This window comes from Zosterops lateralis (assembly GCF_965231275.1).
Source record: "Zosterops lateralis genome assembly, chromosome: 4".
Classification (NCBI taxonomy): Eukaryota; Metazoa; Chordata; class Aves; order Passeriformes; family Zosteropidae; genus Zosterops; species Zosterops lateralis.
In genome coordinates this window covers 53,805,459-53,829,269 of record NC_139765.1, presented here as the reverse complement: position 1 = coordinate 53,829,269, position 23,811 = coordinate 53,805,459, and the positions used below count along the sequence as shown (strand labels likewise).

Genomic DNA, 23,811 nt, shown 5'->3' with positions numbered 1-23,811 from the left:
TCTCAAAATGACTAGTGAAAATTAATAAGTGACCTTAATGTCACTGTGTGTTTAATAGTTGGTAAAAGAAGGAGAGTAGTAATCTTTAATCTCATTTGTGAAACTAAATGTTTGGGAAGTATTCAACTGCTATACTGATGGTATTATGGAAGAAAGAAAATTATTAATTCAGAGCAGGAGTTGCATTGGGTAAAATAAATAGGGCACAAACTACACTGCACAAGGAGGAGAAAACAGTTTATTGGGGAATTGGTTGTTAAAAGAGCTCAGTGTATTACAGGCATGAGCTTTGCAACTTTACTGTTCTACTAATGTAGTTTTTATGTTTAATATCTTCACTGATAGTCTGTAGTACTTCTAGCAGAACTAAGCTCAGGGCTTTAGAAGATGATATTAAAAATCTAATTTTTCAAGAATAGAATAATTTTAGGTTATAGAAATAATGGAAGATAATGTCATGATCTGTTTCACTGTATGGAACATGCTATTTTATATTGTAAAACCAATTTCTGAAGTCCCTCTTATTGTCTATACATATTTTAGAGTTTTGTGATCTGTGCAGGAAACCAAAGATATTCCTTTCTTTTAAAAATAATTTCTGAAATTTTTCTTAGTTTCAACTACAGAGACTTGTAAGTGGAACTATGATAACAGGTGAGAAAAAGTTAAACAGTCACAAAGCAAAAGAGCATTTTTGTTTCTATTTGTTTCTCTTACTTTTTTAATTTTGTTATTTACTAATCCCCATTTACATAGCTCCAATAACAAATACAGACTTCAGGGGAAGATTTGATGCCTTTTTACAGCCTTTGTATTCTACAGCAGAATCAGAGAACACCAAGACTGATATTTATATTATAGTCAAAATCACATAAAATTAAACAGTAACAAATATAGTTAAAAATATTTCAGGACTAACAGGGAGAAAACACAATAAAAATATTTGTTACCTTTGAGAGTCAATGTGAAGCAGTTGCTTGGAGTAGATGTATACAGATACACTTTTCCTGGGTGTATATGAAAAGGATCAGAGGCCTGCATGGGAGAGCTCTTTAAGAATATTGTATTTCAGAGACTACAGGGTTGGTTAGTGCAGCCAAGGAAGGAAGGGGTGCCATAAGACCATATGGGACATCTGCAAGAATTCTAAATGAGAGCAATTTTTTTTTTTTTAAGGGGTGAAAAAATTAGGGTTAAATAAATCCAACTTCAGAGAATCAAAGAGAAAACAGTCAAAGACCTTGATCACAGATGCCTGTAACAAGGGAACAAATTACAAAAACTTTACATGTCTTCTGGCACAACAATATCACTGCCAATCACCAAAAGGCAGAAACAGCATATATAATCAAGGAACATTAAGGATGTCAAAGGATTGTGTAGATTGAGAGGGATGACTATAAAATAAGTTCTTCTGATTCTCTAGTATGGAGATAGTACTCTTCAAGGTGGAATGATAAAACGTTTCAAGTTTGATGGCTCATTTCTAATACCAGTGCAGTTAGCCTGGATTACTCTTGGTCTACTTTATCCCTCACAGCTATTTTTTCCTCATTTGCTGCATCTGGGCTTACTCCATGGGGAAGCATCAAGTGATACAGATCTCTGAACAATCCTATCGTAGTTGAATGGGCTAGTAGAGTAAGTGTCTCCCTGCCTTTGTTTCTAGGAGATGACTTTGTCCCAAGCCATCTGAAGGCTTTGTCCAATTATGAAGAGAAATCATGTGACTTTAGAAACACTTTAGAATATAACAAGTACAGAGCTGTAACCCACATGATAGTTCTGCACAAAAATCCAACCTTGTTGGTTTAAATGACAGTTTGTAAAAATGACACCACTCATTCAGGTCTTTACTCTGCAGGCAGGTGTGAGTGAATGGATGCTTGTTAATTTGATAATAGTCAAGACTGTAATATATATGGATAATTTTGTTTTGTCTCTCAGAGCTAGATTTTCAGAATGCAGGGATAAATACCTTTGAAAACCTCAGCTCCTCTAAGGGCCTTGCATCCATAGGAAATGGCTGATATTGAAGGTTCTAGAAAGGTTATCTCAGGTTTTCTTCTGTGAAAGAAGGCAGGAGATGCATTCCCTCCTCAGATGAAATATGGGGCTTGCTTCTGCTACTGGACTTTTGTACTCTTATGTCTACTGAGACAAGAAATAGGAAGGAGACTCTCCTGGAGCCTCCTGTGTGTTCTGCTCCAGTGATCCATAATCCACAAGAAATTCTACCTGTTCCAGTGTGCAGATGTGGACATACAGAACATGGTGAATACTAGCTTGCTGTGTTCTCAAGACCCAGTAGGTATTTTGTTTGCAAGCAAGCATTTAGTTAAATGTGGACACAGTCTTTAGAGCTTTCTGGAAGAAGAAATCTGATGCCTGCTCAGGACCTCCTTGCCTGCTCAGCCCTGGCCAGAGAAGAATGTGCCCCTGTGGAAGTACCATGCCAAGAGAGTGCAGGATCTGCTGTGGTACAACCACAGGCGGCAGCTGCCAGTGTCAGGGATAAAGAAATACATATAAATCTTTGTCATCTTGGCTCCTAGTTCCTTGCCTCATCCTCAACTCTAACCTTAGAGTACAAATGCTGCCAACACATTGCACTAGCTTTAAATCAAAAAGTATTTCTCCCCCAAGCATGATTAAGCAAAATATTTGGGCAACTTGACCTGAGATTTTTACCAAAGGAATAAATATCTGCTGAGATAATACATTGAATCAGGGGATGGTATTGATCTTAGTATAACATGCTCAATTGTTACATATCATGCTTTTAAAAATAAATAAGTAAAAAGAAATTTGAAATTGTCCTTATAAAAATGAGAACAAATTACCACTGGCTGTTTGAAAAATGAGCTAGGAGAATGTGACAAAACACAGGGAATAACACTAAACAGTAAGTGTCAAGCCAATGGAGAGGAATTTGACTGTGAGAAACAGTTGCTGAGCATGTAAATAAAATTATAGATGATTAGAGATGGAGTGAGAAAGAAAATAAATATATACAGAGACAGCATGAATAGCTGCATGCCAGCATGCAGTCAAAATAATATGAATTGATCACACACATTTCAGACAAGCCATTTCTCAAATGTCAGAAAAAAATAGGATTCTAATGAATGTAGAACACATATAGCCCACCTACTGCACTGAAACTGTAAAGGTATGGGTCTAACTGATGTCTTAAAACCCAAGGATGATAGAGATTCTACAATTGCTTAGGCAATCTATGTCAGTATTTGGGATCGTCATGTTAAAAAAATCCTCTCTGTGGTCTAGCTCAAATCTTCTTTGCAACAGCTTTCTATATTTTATTCTTTATTCTTATGACCTAGTAAACAATTTTTATTCCTTCTTTGATTCTGACTAATACATATTGAAGGTTTTCAGTATGCGTTAAAGGTCTACAATGCTTTTCATGTTTCTTATAGGTCATATTCCTTAGACTATTTTTATGCTTATAGATTTTCTTTTTCTGGATAATTTTGCTTGAAACAAAATGACAAAACCTGGCCAGTTTTCCAGGTAGTGATTTACCAGAGTTGAATGGAAGAGAAATATTCCTTCAAATTAATGTCTTTACTTCACCATTTGATACTTTCCATTTTCTCTCTGACATTTTTGACACTTGCTCTGCTTGGCATATACTATATCCCCAAGAACCTTTTCTGCAGAACTTCCATATCAAAAATCACAAGCATTTCATAAGAACCTGTATCCTGCTGTGCTTGTCTGAAAGGCAGTGCAACACAGAACCATATTCAAAACTGAAGCCAGAATGCAAAACTGCTAAGAAAAGCATAGCAGTGACCCTACCTGTTATGTCTATGTCTTCTCAGTCAAAGAGCTTCCTGGACTGAAAGCCATAATATTTTACAGCTACGAATAGACTTTTCTGCATCCATTTATCCATCAATCCATCACTTTTGGAACTCATTTGTCCTTTTAGTTTCCCATCTGTGACAATGAGATTCACAATTTAGTTATGTAATGTATTAAGATTTTATGATGTTTACATTGCTCCCTGATAATTTCTTTAAGGGCTTGATAGTTTTTGTGAGCTTAGAAATAATTAATAAACTCTCCTTATTCATCTTATTGAAACCATTCACAATTTTATAATTCTGTATCATATCTCTCTCTATCTTCTACAAACATGGAAAGTCTTGGCACTTTTTGTTGTCCCTCATACAGAAGCTGCTGCTCTTCTCAGTAACTGCCCCTCTTTTATTTTTATTTATTTTTAAAAAATTCTCTAACACCTCTTTTCAAAACACCTTACTAGGTATGAAGTGTTCAAAAGGAGGACCAGGATAAGCTGACAGTGATAAATGGGATTTTCTGTTTTGTTCTCCCTATACCTAGTAATTTCTAACATTCTCTTTATTGTTTTTTTCCCCACCCTCCAGTGGTTTCAGATCTCTATCTGAAAGATAACACACCTCGAGACAGCTGTTATATATTTATAATTATGGTATTTTAACCTCATGTGCATGTTATTATACTTGTCACAATTTTATTTGGTTGTTTTTACTGAACAGACCATCAGTATTTTGAGATCTCTGTGGATTTCTTTGTAGCCAGTTTTATGTTTGTCTAGCATGCATAATACCTCATCATCTGAAAATTTTGTTCTTCCACAATTCACTTCTTCTCCATATGGTTATGACTGTTTTATACACCAAATATTTTAACTCAGATTCTTAGGAGGATCTCTTCTCATAGTTTCTTCTCACTGTAAAATCTGTTTTTTTAACCTTATTATTAGTATTTTTATATCTTATGTATAACACTGTAATTTATTTAGGCACCTTGGATATCTATGCAAAAAATATTAAACAGATGACAGGTATTTTATTTCCTTCAGAGATCTGTAACAGATGGTAAAGCATGACTCCCAAACAGAAGTTCTGCTGGTTGTCTGTCAGTACATTGCATTTATCTATGTATCTACTTGTATAATATTTAATTAAATAAAAAGAAAACTGATTAAAAAGATAAATCAGAATTATGAGCCAGCAATATCCAGAATTTCTCTTGGAGCCTGTTTTAAGGTTGGTGTAACATTTTTTTAATTGTCCAGACCACTGGCACTAAAAGGCTGATTTAAACCACAGGTTATATACTACTGCTCAGCAATTTCATGTTTGAATTCCTTTGCAGCTCTGGGTTGATAACCATCTCATCCCTGTTAGTTAGGATGGTTAATTTAAGTGGTTTGTTCTAAACATTTTTTTTGTTACTATTTGAATTGAGACAGTTCCTCAAATTAATCACTCAAAGAGGGATGCTAAGAATTGATGTGACCTCTTCACTGAAAACTGATGCAAAGAATTAGTTTAGGTTTTTCTGATATTGTTTATGTTGAGTCTGCTTGTGATCACAGCTCTTTTACATTAATGGTTTGGTCAGCTGCTTCTTTTCAATGTGGTTAAGATGACTGTGAACATTTATCTAGGGCTTCAAAATTGTATTTTTTTAGTTTTCTGTGATTATACCTTTAGCATCATAGAGATTCTTCTTGTTTTTTCCTCCCTGTTTTGGACATGACTACATTTTTTAAAAAGTTATTTCTGTATTTTAGTATCTTTGTAGTTGAATCACAGCAATGTTATTTTGGTTTTAAATGCTTTTGATGCTTTTGATGTTTTCCTAGTAGAGGGTATTTATTGACATTTGGTGGATAGCATGATATTTTTATAGTCTCCAATCCAATGTAAACTTTTTTAAACACCTTCCTTCACATTTTTCTTTACTTCTAAAAATTAGAATGTTACTGTTGGAGAAATCTTGTCTCATTTTCTCCATAGCCTTTACAATGGGCTATTCACTCCTGATTGCTGGAAATTTTAACAGCATGACAGCAGATAATTGAAGACTGTCATTATTATAATTTTTGACCTCACTAATTTCTTCACCAGTTGGTGGGAATTGTTACCATTCTGGTAATATGATACACTGCAGCACTAATAATGTACTTCCTTTCGGGAGTATAATTCACAGAGGTTCATGTGCACACATACTCTGTAGCATCCTTACCTAATTCCTCAGCATTATTTTTTAATGCCTGCATGCCACCCACACAGTGTCTACTCTTACCTGAGAGTGGAATTTCATATTTCCAAACTTGAAATATGCCTAGTGTCATGAGGATGGAGCCAGGTTCTTCTCAATGCTGCCAAGCAATTAAACAGGCAAGGGGCACAAACTTCTGCAGAGTAAGTTCCACCTGAACATGAGGAGAAACTTATCTACTGGGTGAGTGATTGACCACTGGAATAGATTGACCTCTCTTCCCAGAGAGGTTGTGGAGTGTCCCTCACTGGATATATTCAAGAAGAGACAATCCTGTGTGATTCTATCATCCAATCCATCCACAAGCCATTCTGGGATGAGCTCCTTGAGCACGGAGATTGGACCGGAAGAACCACTGTGGTCCCTTCCAATGTGACCCATTCTGTGATTCTGTGGTTCTGTTTGTGAACTGCTCTTTGAATAAATCAAAATAATTTTCAATTCTCATGCTGACCTTCTGCATGCTTGCAGATCCTTCAACTTGAAATCATCTATAAATTGAACAAACACACACAGTTATGAATAAACATATTTAATGGTATTCAACCAAGACAGAGTTTAAAAATGCATTTCTAGTTTGATAGCAAACAATTGATAAATTCTCTTTGCATGTGGTTTTCTAATCATATTAGTTTGCCTATGAATGAAAATCCCACATAAGGAAACATCAAAAGCCTTCCTGAAATCCTGCTAGATTCCACATCTTGGTTTCTTGAGGCCTATTATTCATTAAGAAGGAAATTAGGTGACCTGTTAAGATTAGTACTTGGCAGGTATAAGTTGGCTTTTACATATCTCCTCTTACTTCTAAATGCTTAATAATAGTGTCTTTTACTACTTGCTTCATTATCTGGGGGGACCAAAGATAAACTGTCAGGTTTGTTAAATTCTTCTCTTGTCTTTTTCCTCTTTTAAAAAATATAAATAGTGAGTTTACCCTGTTTCAATGCTCATATCTTATAATACAGAATGAATTAACATCAATAATGAATTAACAGAATCCAACTATTCTTTTGCTGTGCAATAGCCCAGGGCTACCACAATCCTCTATGGGCTGTAGCTTATTCCTTTGCACATAACAAACTGAACTCACTAGCTGTCTAGGATGAAGTCTGTGCTACATAATCTATGCAACAGTAAAAACTATAAGACAAAAATGTTTACCAGACTAGTGATAAGACCAAATTCACATGGTTTTCAGAACCATTCTCTAATAACTATACTGCTTAATACTATATGATTACTATTTCTGCAGTAGTGGAAGGAGATATGTTATAAGCAAAGTAAATGACAGAATTAATTCACCTCAGAGGCAGCTGGCAAGGTGCTTGGACAATATATTTTGAGTGGCCAAGTAAATATCACATACTAAGTTAGCTTGAAGGAAATAACAGAAAAGCTTGCCAAGCTGATGAATAAAAAATGATGGTCTGCTCACCAACTTTTTCTTTAACACATTAAAAAATACAATTAGTAGAAGTTGCGGGATAAGAAGTTCTAACAAGAGTCATGATTGACAAAATATCCTGTGCCAAAATATCCTCTGCCAACCTCAGTTCAGTTCAGTTTCATTAGCAAAAATTTCATTCATTCAAGTACTGTCAAAATGTGAAGAGAAACCCAGTAGGTCAGTGTCAGAGCAGATCTGTCCTGCTCATTACAGGGATTGATTCTCTGTTTGAGGTTTGATTCCTTGGGACTATTTGTCATTGTCATCCATATTCAACTTGAATGGAGGTTGCTGAAATATATTGACACCGATATAACTGCTCTTTGTTATTGCTGAATAGTATTTATGGGAATATACTGAATAATATACTGAATATTTATGTAATCACTTATTAATCTTTCGATTCCTGATCTTTTAGTGCAGTCTCACACATTTGCGGATTTTGAACACTGAAATAGGAGCAGCCTTGTGTCAATCTTGTCTGTCACATTTGCTGCACATTTTCTTTTACCCAGAATTGTGTTGTGCTTTGTCTCTCCCAATTTGTACCTTTAGTTAATTGTGTTGTGCATTGGACTTCTCATTTTTACCTTTAGGTTATTGTCACTGACTTTATTTTGATGAATGTGTCCTTTATTTTGGATTTATAGTCCAAATTAGGCATGTCATGTTCTGCCATCCAAGAAGCAAATCTAATTTGCAGCGTAAATGTAAACTGCATTTAGCTTTAATGTAGTAGCAATCAACAGGCTGTCTGTCTCATTTTGCTTTTCTACAGGTTTTGCCTCCCTTCCTAAGGAAGCAAAATTTACTCTGTTGCACATTCTGTCAGTGTAAATCTTGCAAGAAGCTTTGAAACCTTCTTGAAAATTTCAACTGATTTTGACAGTGCTCAAGGTCTCAGTGTTACAACATTCCCACAAACTGAGCAGAGCCAGCCAGAGTGCAGAAACCCAATCAGTCTCCCACTGAGGGCAGAGCTGCACCACAATTCATTTACATGGATATTTTCTGCCTTAGACAGTGTAGAGTAGCTCATTAGCTGCCTATCACCAGTTTCTCTAGGCTATGAACCTTCCATTTTTCTTTCAGTTTATTCTGTGATTTATCATCTGTAATCCTTCTTTATATAAAACAGTAATTTTATGCTGATTGGGTTAATTGTACATTGCATTTCTATAAATACTTGTTCTTGGTACTTTTCGTAGTATCATTTCTGGAATTTAGCTTGCTGCATTTTTTGTTTGTTTGTTTTTGTTTTCATGGCTTGTCCTCAGACATCTTGAAATATTCCCATATGTTCCTTGATGTTGAGTAATATCTTGCACGTTTGCTGCTGGAATCATAATATCTCAAAATGTGAAAGGTTCCTATTGCCCTGCAATGTAGGACTTGATTTATATACAGACACATACATAAAAGAGCTTACAAAAATAGTTGCTTCATTTTGAATAGAGATGTTCCTATTTCTGGATTTTCTAAGCACTTTTGCTCTGATTACACCCAGGACCTGGATGTTTATGTTTACACTTCCTTGCTTTTACTACAAAACCTAAGAAAATGGTCAGCAAACGAGAGATAATCTCATTGCAAGTCATAGAACCCCAGGAAACCTGGCTCAATGAACTCTATTGCTTGTTCTTTCTTTCTTACCTCCTATTTCTTCCTCTCCTTTTCTGCTATGCCTCTTGCTGTCAGTCTTGCCTGAATTACTTTTAATCTACTGCACCTTACTGCATCCTTTCATTCTGAATCTTTCCTGTGCCTTCTTTCTTCCCTCTTTGCATGAATCTCTGTCATTCTCCCTTTCTTTGTCTAAGCCTCCTTCCAGATATATTTCTCTCACTCTCCTGTTTCTCTCACCTCTCTCACTCTACTGCTTCCCATCCTTCTCCATGCTATATCCACACAAATGTGTGTGGACATACACCACATATGTACACACAGAGAAACAGAAGTCTTTGTCCACTATTCTGGAGGACTTTCCCCTCACCAGCATATTTTGAGATAGGTTTAGGAACATGGCCCTTTATATTTTCCTCTGAAAGACTTAGAAATTCTTATCTCTTCTCTTTATACCTGTCTCTTCTGTCATCAAGTCTAGATCCTCTGCCACCACCTAGATAAGAAAGAGACAGCTGGCAAAATTTTCAACCTAACTAGATTCATAATTAGGAATAGGTTTTTAATACATTGTTTGGTAGAGCACATGATCACCTAGTGAATCAGCATGCTAGACCAGGTCTGCATTTGGCCTCAATTTGCTTATCCAGATGCATTATCCTCCATTTCCTAGTGCACATCACAAAGCCTTAGAATATATATGCCTCAATTAAATGATTTTTGAAAGCATGAAGCTGATTTTGTTGCATATCTGTATGTGTTTTGTATTAATCAGATTAATCAAGGATGAGAACATGAATTAAATTAACTTTATGTTCGCTCTACAGGAAGAGTGTACAGGAAAAAAATCACTGGACTGGAAGAAAACAATGTGGTAAGAAGATGCAAATTCATTATATAATAATGTAAGCAAGTCCTTCATTTTTCCTAATATATTTTACTGGATTAATTTTTTTTTTTTTTTTCTTTTTTTTTTTTTTTTTTCTTTTTTACCCAGCCAGGCAGGTAAGCAAAAAAGTGAGAATATTTACACAGAATAATGCTTTTCTTAAGGAAAGGTATGCAAGCCAAATTATTTTAAAGTGGCAAGTCATGCAGGATTCCAGTCCCCAAGCAGCCTTGCTGATGACTGAACCACCAGCTCTTACTTTCCACAGAACTGCTGTAATCACAAGCTAAATACTTTTAGGCCAGAAAATTCTTCCTGCCTCTGTGTGAAGCTGTGTCACTGTGCAACCAGGAATCAAAGCTGAAGGGTGTAAAAGGGAAAACAACAGAATAGGTTGAAACCATGATCAAATGATGACAAGGACCTCCAGGGGAGAGATGCAATGCAAATTGTTCCCCTTGCTAAACTTAATAGTCGTGCACCAGAAAGCACAGAAGGGAATTAGACCTCATGAGAAGTCTAATTAATTATGAGTTTTAATAACTTTGTAAATAAATGAATTATAGGAAAGACAATGCACATAGCAAGGTTTTTTTTATCACAAAAGGGTAATGAAGCTTTATGTTAATTGGGGAACTGAGCATGAAGATGCAGCTGCTTGTTAGATTGGAATACACATTGACTAAGATTCAGAATTATTCTAGCCCAGGGATTTTCTGTAAGATACTGTCAAGGCTAAGGTATAAGAATAGTGAAAACATTGCAATTATGCTAATGTGGATTTGATGCAAATATAACTGAATTTTATTTTAAGATTTCACCAAAAACATGAGGCATGTAAGTATACACAGTTTAAATATTGTAAGCAAGTTGCATTGGATTATAAAACCATATAATGATAACCAGCCCACATAATTTCATTTGTAGTACATAGAAAACTTTTAATGTACTTTTTTGAGGTGACTGATACAGGAAAAAATAACATAGAATTGTCTGAGTGATGTCACCTTTATCTGAAAGTTAACATATCTGTGCTCTAAAGACTAGTTTATTAATTTCCCATTAATACATTTTTGGATATAAATAAATAAACAGCATTAGGAATTGCAACCAGAACTCAATATTGTTTTTTGTCTTCCTCAAGTTAAGCTCACTCTCAATAGAATCAGGTTGTCTTTTTAATTTCAGTATAGTCCCCCAGCTCTTGGATTCCTGATTTAACTGTGACTTGTGCTTAAAGGGGGTCTCTAAATTATAGTTTAGGATTTTTAAATCAAGGTGTTCTACTTCCTTGGCAAGTGTTCTACCCATTTGGCCATCATGGTCAGAGACTCTACCAGAGGAGTCTTAATGTGCCTAAATCATAGAATCATAGAATATATTGAGTAGGAAGGGATCCATCAGGTCAATTGAGTAAAAATCCTGTCTCTGCATAGGACACCCCAAGAATCACACCATCTGCCTGAGAGTGTTGGCCAAACACTTCTTGAACTCTGTCAGTCTTGGTGTTGTGACCACTTCCCTGGGGAGCCTGTGCCACTGCCCAAGTATCCTCTTGGTGAGAAACTTCATAAAACTTTGTAACTTCATGAAAACCAATATCCAACTGAAGTCTCCTCCAACTCAGCCTCATGCCATTCTCTCAAGTCATGTTCACTATTTACAAGAGTGAAGAGATCAGTGTCTGCTCCTCTTCTGCTCATGAGGTTTTTGAAGGCCACAATGAGGACACCCCTCAGTCTCCTCCAGGATGAATAGACCGAGATCCCAGCAGCTTCTCATCTGGCTCCCCTCTCAGAATCTTCACCATCCTTGTGGCCCCCTTTGGATGCTGATAACTCAGCATCTTCTTTAAAATGTGGTGCCCAAAATGCCCCCAGCACTTGAGGTGAGGCTGCCCTAGTGCAGACCGGGACAATCCCCTCCCTTGCCCGGCTGGCGATGCTGTGCCTGATGCACCCCAAGACACAGGTGGCTCTCCTGGCTGCCAGGGCACTGCTGGCTCATCCAACTTGCATCAACCAGGACCCCCAGGTCCCTTTCTGTGGCACAGCTCTCCAGCCTCCTGTTCCCCAGCCCATGCACATAACCAGAACTGCCCTATCTCAGGTGCAGATTCTGGCACTTGTGCTTGTTAAGCTTCATATAGAGTTGGCAATTGTCCATCTCTCTAATTTGTTGAGAGCTCTCTGCAGGGTCTCTCTGCCCTTGAAGGAGTCTGAACTTCTCTCAGGCTTCTATGTCTAAAATTTGTTTAATATGGAGTTTCTGAATATACAGTATTCATGAGATGCTTTCAGCAAGGACATTATATGAAGTCACATCAAACCAGTAAATATATTGAGTGATATATTAAGGAATACTGTGAATATCTGTATTTGCAGTGAAACACTACAATATGATTTGTGATACTGCTTGATTAGCACATATTACACATGAGATCCTTCAGGGTTAATGCAATTCTACCTTCAACTCTGCAAAAATGAACTCCATTCAGTGCAGCATCACAGCATTAATTCACTCCAACTTAAAAATATTTTCTCCTGGGAAAAATGACTGTGAAGCCTGGTGCTTCATCCAAAATGCATTCCAGATAAAGAAAAAATGTTAGTGGTCATAGCATATGAGGAAAAGTTTAGTAATGAAATCTTGCAGCTCTTAGATATATAAAGAGATGGCAAGGCATCTCAGCAGGTGTTACTACCTGCCCTTTGGCAAGAAAAAAACTCTTAGTGCATACTCAACCTACTATCACAACTGTTTTAGATAACGCTTCAATATCCTCTACCAAAAATATACTTCCCTTGCTAAAATACTTCATATATTCTGGAAGCTCAATCTAGTAACTAAGAGAAATTTTTCTGATTTTTTCATTTTTCAAAGCCATACTCACAATCGAGAAACAATTAAAAAATAAATTGATCATCAAGTTGTAACAGAAGCCTTAGTTCAAAAATTCTCACCAGCTCCCCATCATCTAGAAGACAATGAATAAATAAAGACTCTGTTTCAAACTCTGCTGGCTGTGTGGAGAACATTAGCCAGAGAATGAAAGCTAAACTCAAACCCCTCCCCTTATAATATATTTTATGTCTAGAATTTACATGAAATGGATCAGAAGTATTTTTATCCTAACCTTTGTTATATGCAAATGCATCCAAATGCACAGGGTGTACATTTTACACTCTATCTGGTCTCGCTGTGAATTTCCATGTTCCCTGGATACAAGCTAATTATGGATTGTATGAAGAATTATGCATTGTTCTAAAAGTCTTCTTCATTTCCATTGAATCTTATCTATATAAGAAAAAAAGAAAGTTATTATAAATTTCAATTATTGTACATATTTTGCAAAGGAATATCCTATTTTTTGAAGTCAGGCAACATCATATGCTTGTTCTTTTTTTACACAACGAAACTCAAATTGGATCCAAGTTCCAGTTTAACCTCATGGATGAACAACTGCAGCAGTATGTTGTGAAGTGAGCTTTACTGGAATCTTTGCTACCTGGATCCAATGGCCAGCTACTGGCTGAAATTACTCCACTCTGCAAGCACCCTCCTGAAGGCACCTTCTGCTAGGTCAGGTGGAACTACCTGATCTGTGCTGGCAGCATTTATCAGTTCCAGAGACGCTTTGCACTTGACTGGCTGACTGGTCAAAATTCGGGCGTGGTTGTTTGCCCATGTTACTAATCAGTTATATTGTAAACTACATGAGGAGTTAAACAGCAATATACAGATTAGGGCCTTCCACCCACAAACAGGTTACAAAGTCAGCTAAATTACTCTGATTCACACATGCATGCAACAGTGCTCATTCATTCACACTTTTTCCATAATGGGTGTTGTCACAATTTGGAGACTCTCATCAAATCTTGACTTCCTAAAGACCACCTAATATGTTATTTAGCTTTTCTCATCCCAATGACATGAAAGGCAGAATCTTTTTGGGGTGATATAATTTTCTCTGTCTATTGTCTTTTCAGCCAAATTCTATAGGACAGATTAAAATCTTCAGTTTCCTTTAGGAAAAGGGATAGGGTACAAGACTTCCTTAAGTGCTTATATGTGTGTCTGCCTGCAAATGAGTGAAATAAATGACAAAACACCTCCAGCAGCTGCTTTACTCCCCTCCTAGAGCCCTTTGTTATCCACTAGAAAAACAGCAAAAGAGTTAGTACCATCATTTAGCATTTAAGGTCTTCCTTAAGTGTGGAACACAAAAGCAAAGAAGATGTATTTAAGACAGAATAAGATTTCAGTTGCTGTTTAGCCATCTTCCAAAAATACACATTTCCACCTCCCAAAAAATACAGCACTAGAGAACTTAACCTTATTTGGAATTTCTAAAATTGGAGAGGGTGAAGGCAGAAAGGCACATTTGGTATAACCCGCGCCATGGTCTTTCATGGTGAAATGAGTGGCTGAAACCAGGGAGTGTCTGACATACTGGAGGACAGGTTTGCTCTGTGAGGACACCTTGAACAAGCTGGAGAACATCCTGATAGGACAAGCCTTGCACCCAGAGTAAAAACCCTCTAGCAATGATATAGGCTGAGGACTGACTAATGAGATAGCAGCTCTGCAAAAAGAACCTGTGGGTCCCAGTTAAGAAGTGAAATGAGGGTCAACACTGCAACTTTGGGGTAATTAAGACTAACTTAATACTGTGCCACATCAAAGGGGGTGAATTAAGATGATTATTCTCTGCTCGCCATTTGAGAGGCCACATCTCCAACACTGTGTCCAGTTTGAGCTCCTAAGTATGCAAGGAATACTTAGAAGACAGAAAGTATCCAGAAGAAGGTAATCAACATGGTTCCAGGGGTTGGAGATTCTTTATTTTGAAGAGAACATTGAGAAGACATAATCCCAATGCTTCACTGAATGGGGGGTTACTAAGAAGGAGGAACTTCTCATTTTTTGGAGATGAATAGGAAAAGGACAAGAAAGAATGGCCATTGACATTGTCCAGATGCAAGCTGCCCTCCAAAGCTGCTCTATCCCTTCCCTCCCTCAACTTGTCAAGGGAGGGAAAATATAATGCAAACTCATGAGTAGAGATAAGGATGGGGAGAGATCTGTCACTGTCACAGGCAAAACAGACCCAGCTTGGAGAAATCAACTGAACACAATCAAAATTAGAGAAGGATGAAGAGAACTAAAATGAATTTTAAAAACATATTTTCCCCACTTCTCCCTCCTTCCAGGGATTGACTTTATTCCCAGATTTTTACCTCCTCCCCAGCAGTGGTGCATGGGGACAGGTGGTTATTGATATGGTCAGTTCATCACATTATTTCTGCTTCTCCCTCATTCTCAGGGAGAGGAGTCCTTCCCACAGGCTGTAGTTCTTCATGAACTGCTTTAGCATGGGTCTTTTTTTCAACAGTGGGGAAAATCCTTCAGGAACAAACTGTCCCAGCATGGGTCCCCCATGGGATCACAAGTCCTGCCAGCAAACCTGCTGTAGCATGGGCTCCTTTCTCCACAGGCCACAGGTCCTGCCAGGAAACTGCTCCAGGGTGAGCTTCCCACAGGGTCACAGCCTCCTTTGGTCATCCAGCTGCTTTGGTGTTGGGTCCTCCAGGGGCTGCAGGTGGATCTCAGCTCTGGTGCCTGGAGCACTTCCTGCCCCTCCTTCTTCACTGACCTTGGTGTCTGCAGAGCAGTTTCTCTCTTCTCTGGCTACAATTACTTCTGTGCAGTAACTTTTTTTTTTCTTAAACATGTTATCACAGAGGTTTTACTACTATCATTGACTGACTCAGCCTTGATCAGTGGTGAGTCAGTCTTGGAGCTGGCTGGCATTAGCTCTGCAACATGAGGAAAGCTTCCAGAAGCCTCCCAGACAAGCCACTCTTATAGGCCAGTCGCTACCAAAATCTTGCATGCAAGCACAATACAGGCCATAAGCTGTAAAAAGAGAAACTTTCATTGGATTAGAAGGAGGAAAAAAATCCTGTTGAGAGTGGCTAAACACAGAAACACAAATACAACCAAAAGATTCTAAATTCCCATTGCTGGTTTATAATTTGCTGGTTGATTTTTCCTTTCTTACTTTTTGATCACTGAGTAAAATTATATTGGTGACAAGGCTACCCATGTTCATAGTAAATGTCTAAGATGCAAAGTTATACTGCCATAACCCGATTATTTCAGTATTTGTAGTGTAGTGCCATCAGTGAGAATGTAAGATCATCTTTGACCCTGATTTCCACATCTCTTTGAAGGTGGAGAATGTTAATTCTCAAAGTTCAATACTTCCCAGGCAAGTACAACAGTCAGTAGGCTGTTGTGCAGAACTAGAGCTGACAGCTGCATTCCTTGCACTTTGTTACCAATGAGCTTTACAGTTTTACCCAAGTGCTCTCTACATGGGCTGGAGGCAGCTGCACGGCTGGTGGAGCTCATGCCTCTTCCACTGTGTGTCTAAAACACAGCAGAGCTCAGGATGTAGCTAAACTCAAGGTGAGAGCCCCTCTGGACATACACAATGACCTGTGTTTGGTTATCTGACACAAAGGTTTCAATTGACTTCTGCTGTACTTCAGTTAAGATGCTACTTGGCACCCAGCTGTTTAAACTGTTCTCTGACACTTAAGGGGCTTCCAGTTTATTAACCAAAATCCAAATGCAGCTTATGGAGTTTGAATTTGGTCTCATGTTGCTTTGGAAAAAGAAGACATAGTGATTAAATCAATATCCATATTGTAACAGAAGATATCATTGTGTGCAAGTTGATGGCCACAGACGGTAAGCTCTCTCCATGACCGATTTGACAAAATGTGAGACATCTCACTCTCAGACAGACTATCTCGTGACTTGGAACTTTGCCTGAAACCATCAGTCGTATCTCCATTAAGTGACGCTATTACAATCCAGAGCTTGACAGATTGTTTCTGTGTTGGTATCATCACCCAGCATTTTTCCGATGATGATGTGTTTATTCCTGACATTACCTTACAGATTTTTCTTCAACGGCAGAAGTTTTTCCTTAAGTGTATGAAGACTTAGTCTTACCCTTTCCTTTGGGAAAAGCCAACTATCACCTTTTCAACAACCCGAGGTGGCTACAGAAGCGCACTGAGAGCCCACAGGACTAAGCAGGACCCTGTGGAAACGTATCTGGAGGCACCGGCTGCCCTGCAACTCTGCACTGCACCGACGTCCCGGGGCCGCTATTTGCCATACAGATCACACAATTCTCTTTCAAAACACGAGTTTTTCCTCCAGTGTTCAAAACATTAATCTGTCCTTTTCCTTGGTACGTCTATTAGAACAACAGGTGGTTTGGTTCATATTTTTTTACACCGTAGTGGCCCAGACGAGGCTGGCAGAGGGCAGGAATGCCAGCTGCGGGGATGTTGGCTGCTCCCACTTGTGTGCGGGCACCGGCGCCCTCAGGGCAGCGCTGCGCATCGCGGGCGGGCGCGGCGGTCAGCGCGGGCCTTTCTCCCCGCCGGGACAAAGCCGGCGCCGGTCCCCGCCCGGCGGGAGGGTCCCGTGGCGGGCACCGCGCCTCAGCCCGCCCGGGGTTCCTCCCGTGTCCGGCCGCAGCCCCGCGGGCCCGGCCGCCCCCCCCCGGCACCTGTGCGGCCGGGCCGGGCCGGGCAGCGGCGGGCGCGGCGCCTGCGCACTGGGCGGGCGCTCGCCGCCAGGACCGCAGTCACTTCCTGCCCCCGTGCCCATCCGGCTCCGGGGTCAGCGGCCGCCGCTCTGGCGGGACAGGGGCGAATAAAGTTTAATTCGGGGAGGGGGAGGCCGCCCGTCCTCTCCAGGTAGGGCCGGCCCGCAGCACCCGCCCGCCGCGCCCGCCCCGTCGGCGGCGCCCGCTGTCACCTGCGGCCGCGCGCCCCTCCCGCCCGGGCTGCGCGTGGCGGGCGGCGGGAGCGCCCCGCTCCGGCTGCGGCTGCGGCTCCGGCGGCGCGGAGGGAGCGCCCGGCCCCGCGGCGGGAACGCTGCAGCCCGGGGCTGCCGGGGACGCGGCTTTCCCCACGGGAGCCCGGGGACATCGGCGCGGCTGCGGGACGAGGCTGCGAGGTGGGGACGGAGCGCGGCGGGCCGGGCGCGGAGGGGGCGCGGGGCCGTGCGGCCGGGCCGGGCTCAGCGGGGCGGGCGGGCCGGGCTCTCCCGCGGGCCCAGGCGCAGGTGGCGGCGGGGCGGGAGCGGGGCCGTGCTCAACGCGGCCCTGGCAGGGGGCGTCGTGAGACCTGCCGAAAACAATGGGAACTTTCTCCTGCGCCAGCGGTGCCGCTGCCTCCGGCCTGCCCGGCCTTGCTGCCGTAGGAGGTGGGTGTGCGGGGTTGGCGCGCTCCTCGGCCGCCTCTGCTTTGGCGGTGACAGCGAATTTGCTTATTTTAGCAGAAACGAGCTGCTGGATGTAGAAGGAAAGTAGGTCGTGCGCACGGAAAATGCCTCTAAGGGACAAGTGTTGTCAGACTGACCACCATCACCATGGATGCTGTGAACCAGGTGTGTGATGCTTCAGCTGTTTGCATATCTCCTTCATTAAAAGCTTGTAGAAACTCTTGTGAGGGTTGTGAATGTATATCATTAGTGTCAGCTCTGGCTATAAAAAGTTTCTGAATTTTGGAAGTGTTGGTTTTTTTTTTTTTTTTTTTTTTTTTTTTTTTTTTTTTTTGTAACCTTGAACTGTTGCCTTAAAATAATTTCAGGAAGAGAATATTTTGCATGCTGGATGTGGGATAATCCTTAGGCCACCACATGGGCATTGTATGCAGTGAGCAGAGGAATGTAAGAAGTTGTATAAAACAGCTGACTGTTTTGTGTCCAAAACGTGCAGTGTTCTCAGGGTTTTTTTTGTAAAATGGTGTTTCTGGCAATCATTTGTGTTTGTTGTTTATATTTTTACTCTGTCTTCTCTGGTGAGCTCTGGTGAAATTGAAGACCATTCCATGACTGAGTGATGTGAAAGGTGCCACGAGTGGAAACTGTAATGAATATTCTGAAAGTTCAGCCAACCTGTTAGATGCTTCTGATATTATTCTGCTTATTGTTATAATTGGTATTTTTAAAGGCAATTTTGTTTCTTTTAGCCTTGTTATAGAGTTTTTTTGGATGCTTTCACTTATATTTTTGGAAGAAAGATGCTATTCGGATGCTTTCACTTTTGTTTTGAGAAGAAAGGCATCAGTTTGGGGAATTAACAGATGAAAGCGTGAGCATAGTGACTTTAATTATGCCCCTTTAGTGAAACGTAATTTGAGAGAAGATATTGTTCAGTTAGTAGAAACATTTCTTTGTGTTGACGATGAAATAGTTTTGAGTTGTTCTAATGCCTTAAAGAAATGGAACTGTTTTTCTTGCCTGACAAATTAACAGTGATGCGTTGGGTCTGCCTCACCTGTGTTATTCCTCTTGATGTCAGTAGGTGTTGTACATGCATATTAGAGGCTGTAAACAAACCAAAATGTTTTGTTTTGAAGTATAGGGAGTAGTCTAGGATACAATATGTCATTGTGTGAGACATCCCCAAATGATTAGCTGATTTGTCATGGTTGTTATGTGTTTGTATATGTAATAGTGTATTATAGGACCATGATAGTTGGGTGGAGTGTTCATTCTGTTTTCCTTTTTAAAAGTGCTTTGTTTTCTGATGTTCTTTTCAGCTAGAATTTATTTATAACCTTTTATCTTTTAGCTCAATGTTCCTGGCAAAATTTGTTTAGTCTTTTTCATGTATTATCTCTAAATAGTTTTATACTATGCCTCAACTGGCCTTTATTAAAAATAAATTTCATAGAGATCTCAGTGCTTCATTTAGAAATGAAAACCTTAAAATGGGGTTAAAATCAAACCAAATGGTTAAAGTGGGAGACAGTTTATGAAGTGCAAGGCTGGCTGTTTAGTCAATAAGAAATATAAAAGAAGATCTAACTAATGATTTTGTAAACACATGCATCAAGAAATGGTCTTATTCCTGTACATTTGGGTTTCCTTCTGAGCACAGCTTAATTGCCATATCTACATACAGCAGTGGAGTGCTATTAATTTTCATGTGCATAAATACTGCATATTGGAATGGCTAAAAATTCTGATTAAGATATGTTTTAGTTTCAATCGCTTTTGCAAAGAATATGATGTGGAATGAAAGCTCAGAAATAAAGTATTCTGTCAGCAGTTTATTTCAACCTGAAGAGTTTATTGAATGTAGTTTTCGTGGTTAAAATACTATGATAGGGTTTTTTTGGTGTATGCTATGTTGCTATGTTTGTGCTTTTTTCTGATCATTGCTAGTTTACATTTGGCTTCAGTGTTTAGGTGCATAGTGGCAACATTTAAGTCATGTAGTGTGCTGTGAAGTATTTTGTAATGGTCTTTTATCCATCTCGTTTGGTTTTAACAATTGGAGTCAAGTAGATTGCTCTGGGGAATTACTTTAATTGATAGACATTTCTAGTGAGTTAGTTCAGTTTTATGTATTTATAGGTTTCTGTGTTTGTTACATGTAGCTTTGAATACATATTTTTGTAAGTGGTCATAATGGCAGCAAACTGTCAGAAGGTATCATGCCTGGAAAATTCAGTGTTGACTGTTTTTTACTTCAACATAAGTGAAAATTTTAGAGTAAGGCTACTTTTAATGTAGTTCTGGCTGTTTTTTTAAGCTAGTTTACTGTATGTATGGAAAATTCCTAAATTACAGAAATCACCTGAGTGTTTTCTAATGGCTTATTATCCTTTTGTATATTTCAGTGCATCTGTTGGAACCTGGTGATCCTCCGTTATTGCAGCAACCTCTGCAAACATCAAAATCTGGTATTCAACAAATCATTGAGTGTTTTCGATCAGGTAGGAAACCATGACCCTTAAGAAGTTCAGTGCCTTGTTAAAAGAGTTATCTTTATTCAATGTATTAAAATAACCAGGACCTTACTTTATGCATATTTGCAAAATATTTGTAGATTTTTGGAATTAGGTGTTCTTTTAATAAGGGTTTTCATAGAAAGTAATGAAGATACAGATATTGCTGTATCGTCATCCTTCAAAAACCTTAATTTTTAAGTTTGTTGTTCTGCTTTGTGTCATTTCTGCTGCTATTATCAATGAGTTTATCATAAAACTCCTGAGGTGAAGTAAAGACTTTATATTGAATGTCTTAAATTGCTTTATCAAATTACTTTAAAGGTGTTCCTTGATTGATTTTGGGAGTTGCAATACATAGCAATGAACAGCTAAGCATTTGGAGAGGCAGGCCAGGGATGATTGAAACCTTGAATGTTTCTACACCTCTAATGTGGCAAACCAAACATTTTATTTTTACAGCTCTTGGTCTTAAGTGCTACTACCTATGTGTTTCTAGATGTTTTCACATAGAGCTTTTAAGTATATGAAATATGTCATGTATAAAAACACTGCTGCTGTGCAGTGAGATGCATGTCTGGTCTGAGTCTTGTAAAAAGTATTTAAGTTGTCCACTAGCGTTTCAATAACTTAATACAAAAACAGGATGTGAGATTATTCATTAGTAACCTTTTTTAGTTTGCTTGAGATTGCTTGAGCCCTCAGATATGTGTGACAGGCTTCTTTTGCTTGAAGCAGATCAATGGAATATCTACTGATAATAGCACAAGCTAGTTTGCAGATACATTGTCTCTGAGCTACTTCCAGATTGTCCTCACTGGCAGGTGTTAAATTGATAGCTTACTTTGATACCATCAGTCACCTGCATCAGGGAGGTTGGACAGAAGGCAAGAGGACTTAGACAAAGATTTTACTGGCTAGTTTTGAACAAGCAACATTTCATTATGGAAAAAGTGTATTTGATTCTTATTTGAGACTGGAGTTTGGGGCTTGGGCATGCATAAACAGCATGGAATTTTATCTACATGAAGCATGTTCAGTTTTGTTCAGCTGGATTTTCTTTATATGCATAAATTCAAATATTGATTGGTGAGTAAACAACTTGCTTTTGAAGGGAGCTCTGTACAATTTTTATATATAAATATTTGTCCAGTAGTCTGTTTGTAAAAATGCAGGTCAAATGAAGGTGAGGTTAGTAACACTCAAAGAGCGGTGGGTATGGCTTGGGAAGGCGTGGAGGGGGGAGCAGAAACTGTGGTAGCCTCAGGTGGTCAAGTTTGGATACTGTTTTAAAGGGAATGAAGAAGACACTGTGCTTTGCTGAAACTCAGATTTAAAAAGCTTTGTAGTACTGCTATTGTACAAAAAAAAAGTTTTCTTGGGAAGACCCATTTGTGTTGAATGACTGATGCCTATTATGAAATTATTAATATTTGAAAGATTTTAATTTAGAAAATAGTTCTGCAGTGTGACTCTGAGTTTGATCTTTGAAAGGACTTCTTAAGAGAAATGTAATGGGATGACAGAACACTTGACCTTGTAGTTCAACTTGAAGAATGTCTTGCTGCTCCTGTTCCATAGCTGCTTGATACTATTTATTCATGGTCCAGTTTTGTTATATTTTTGCTTGATTAGTTTTGAGTAATTAAATTCTAAGAAAAATCAAGACAGATAAAGTAGCTGAATTTGGTTAGTTAGTGCTCCTTTCTAATTTGGGGTGGGTTACTATCATTTAGTAGTCTATTGCTAATTTTAGGCCTTACATTCATAATTTTCATGAGGTGAGAAATGAAGGAGTAAGTTTGAAGTGTAAGAAAGTGACAGGAGCTGGAATACCTCAACAATGCTAGATCTAACTATCTTTGTATACAATGCACAATAGTCTGGAAAGTTGGCATATTTTATCATACTCCATATGTTTTAATAGAGATCTTTCAGATTTAAGTTGCATGGATTTTCCTCTCATCAGGCTGAAAATATGCCTGCATTTCTACTGTCTTGTCTAAGTGTCATCATCTTAGACTTGGGTCTACGTGTAGTAAGATTTCTTGACCTGTTCTATTTTTACAGCTCTTGGTGTTAGTTATTCTCTTTGGTCTGTTTTATGCATTTTGCCTTACCAGGTGCCATTTCTGTGTGAAGTATGAAGCTGTATGTGTCTTGTTTTCTTAGCACTGTAGGATAAACCTAAAGAAAAAACACTACAGACTTTAAGTGCTCTGGGTGCTCATTCTTTCCTCTTGGGCAGTTGTATTCCAGCAACCAAGTACCGTAGTAAGAACTTTCCTAATGTTAGGTGTTAGTGCAATGATTTACAATAAAAACTTTCTTTGAACTGTAATGTGTGTAACTCTTGAGGGTTTTTTTTTCATCCTAATCTTGTCTTTGTAGTGAAATTTGGAGCATGTATCGTAAACTTACAGTACAAATGAAGTAGCATTAAAGAAAGATAAAATGCTGTTATAATTATTCATTGTCTAAAATTTTCTACCTTCATGGGATAATGTGAATTAAGAGATAAACAGGAAGCCTTCCTTAAGTGTAATATTTCTTTTATTACAGGAACGAAACAGCTTAAACATATCTTGTTAAAAGATGTGGACACCATTTTTGAGTGTAAATTGTGCCGGAGTCTCTTCAGAGGATTACCAAATTTAATTACTCATAAAAAGTTTTATTGTCCTCCAAGTCTTCAGATGGATGATAGTAAGTCTTACTAATTTAAGTGTTTAATAAAGCTATGTGAAGTTGAAAAACTTATCTTTCTTTACCATTTACAGAAACGTACCTGGAACAGAAATGCAAAAAAAAGAGAGATGGATCTAAATTACCGTAGTAACATACGTAGATCACTTTTATGTTGTTCAAGGAGCTACAGCAGTGACTTTATATGAATTAACGACTAAGAGCCATGCCAATATCATAATTAGATAGCT

General features: G+C 38.8%; 1 protein-coding gene across 5 annotated transcripts in view; it reads left to right on the top strand.

Annotated features, from left to right (window-relative positions):
- The first annotated feature begins 17,758 nt into the window (after positions 1-17,758).
- ZNF800 (zinc finger protein 800) overlaps positions 17,759-23,811 on the top strand; it is a 31,797-nt gene continuing 25,744 nt past the window's right edge. For 3 of the 5 annotated variants that reach the window (XR_014589866.1, XM_083859661.1, XM_083859658.1), the window contains exons 1-4: positions 17,764-17,830; positions 18,414-18,524; positions 20,768-20,863; positions 23,438-23,581. Coding sequence is in view for 4 of the 5 variants with exons in the window: in XM_083859661.1 (XP_083715787.1) it covers positions 18,464-18,524; positions 20,768-20,863; positions 23,438-23,581 (301 nt within the window). In the remaining variant the exon portion in view is untranslated. Of the gene's footprint in view, positions 17,831-18,077; positions 18,093-18,413; positions 18,525-20,767; positions 20,864-23,437; positions 23,582-23,811 lie in introns of those variants that run through there. The other 2 variants (XM_083859660.1, XM_083859659.1) reach the window with 2 other exon arrangements.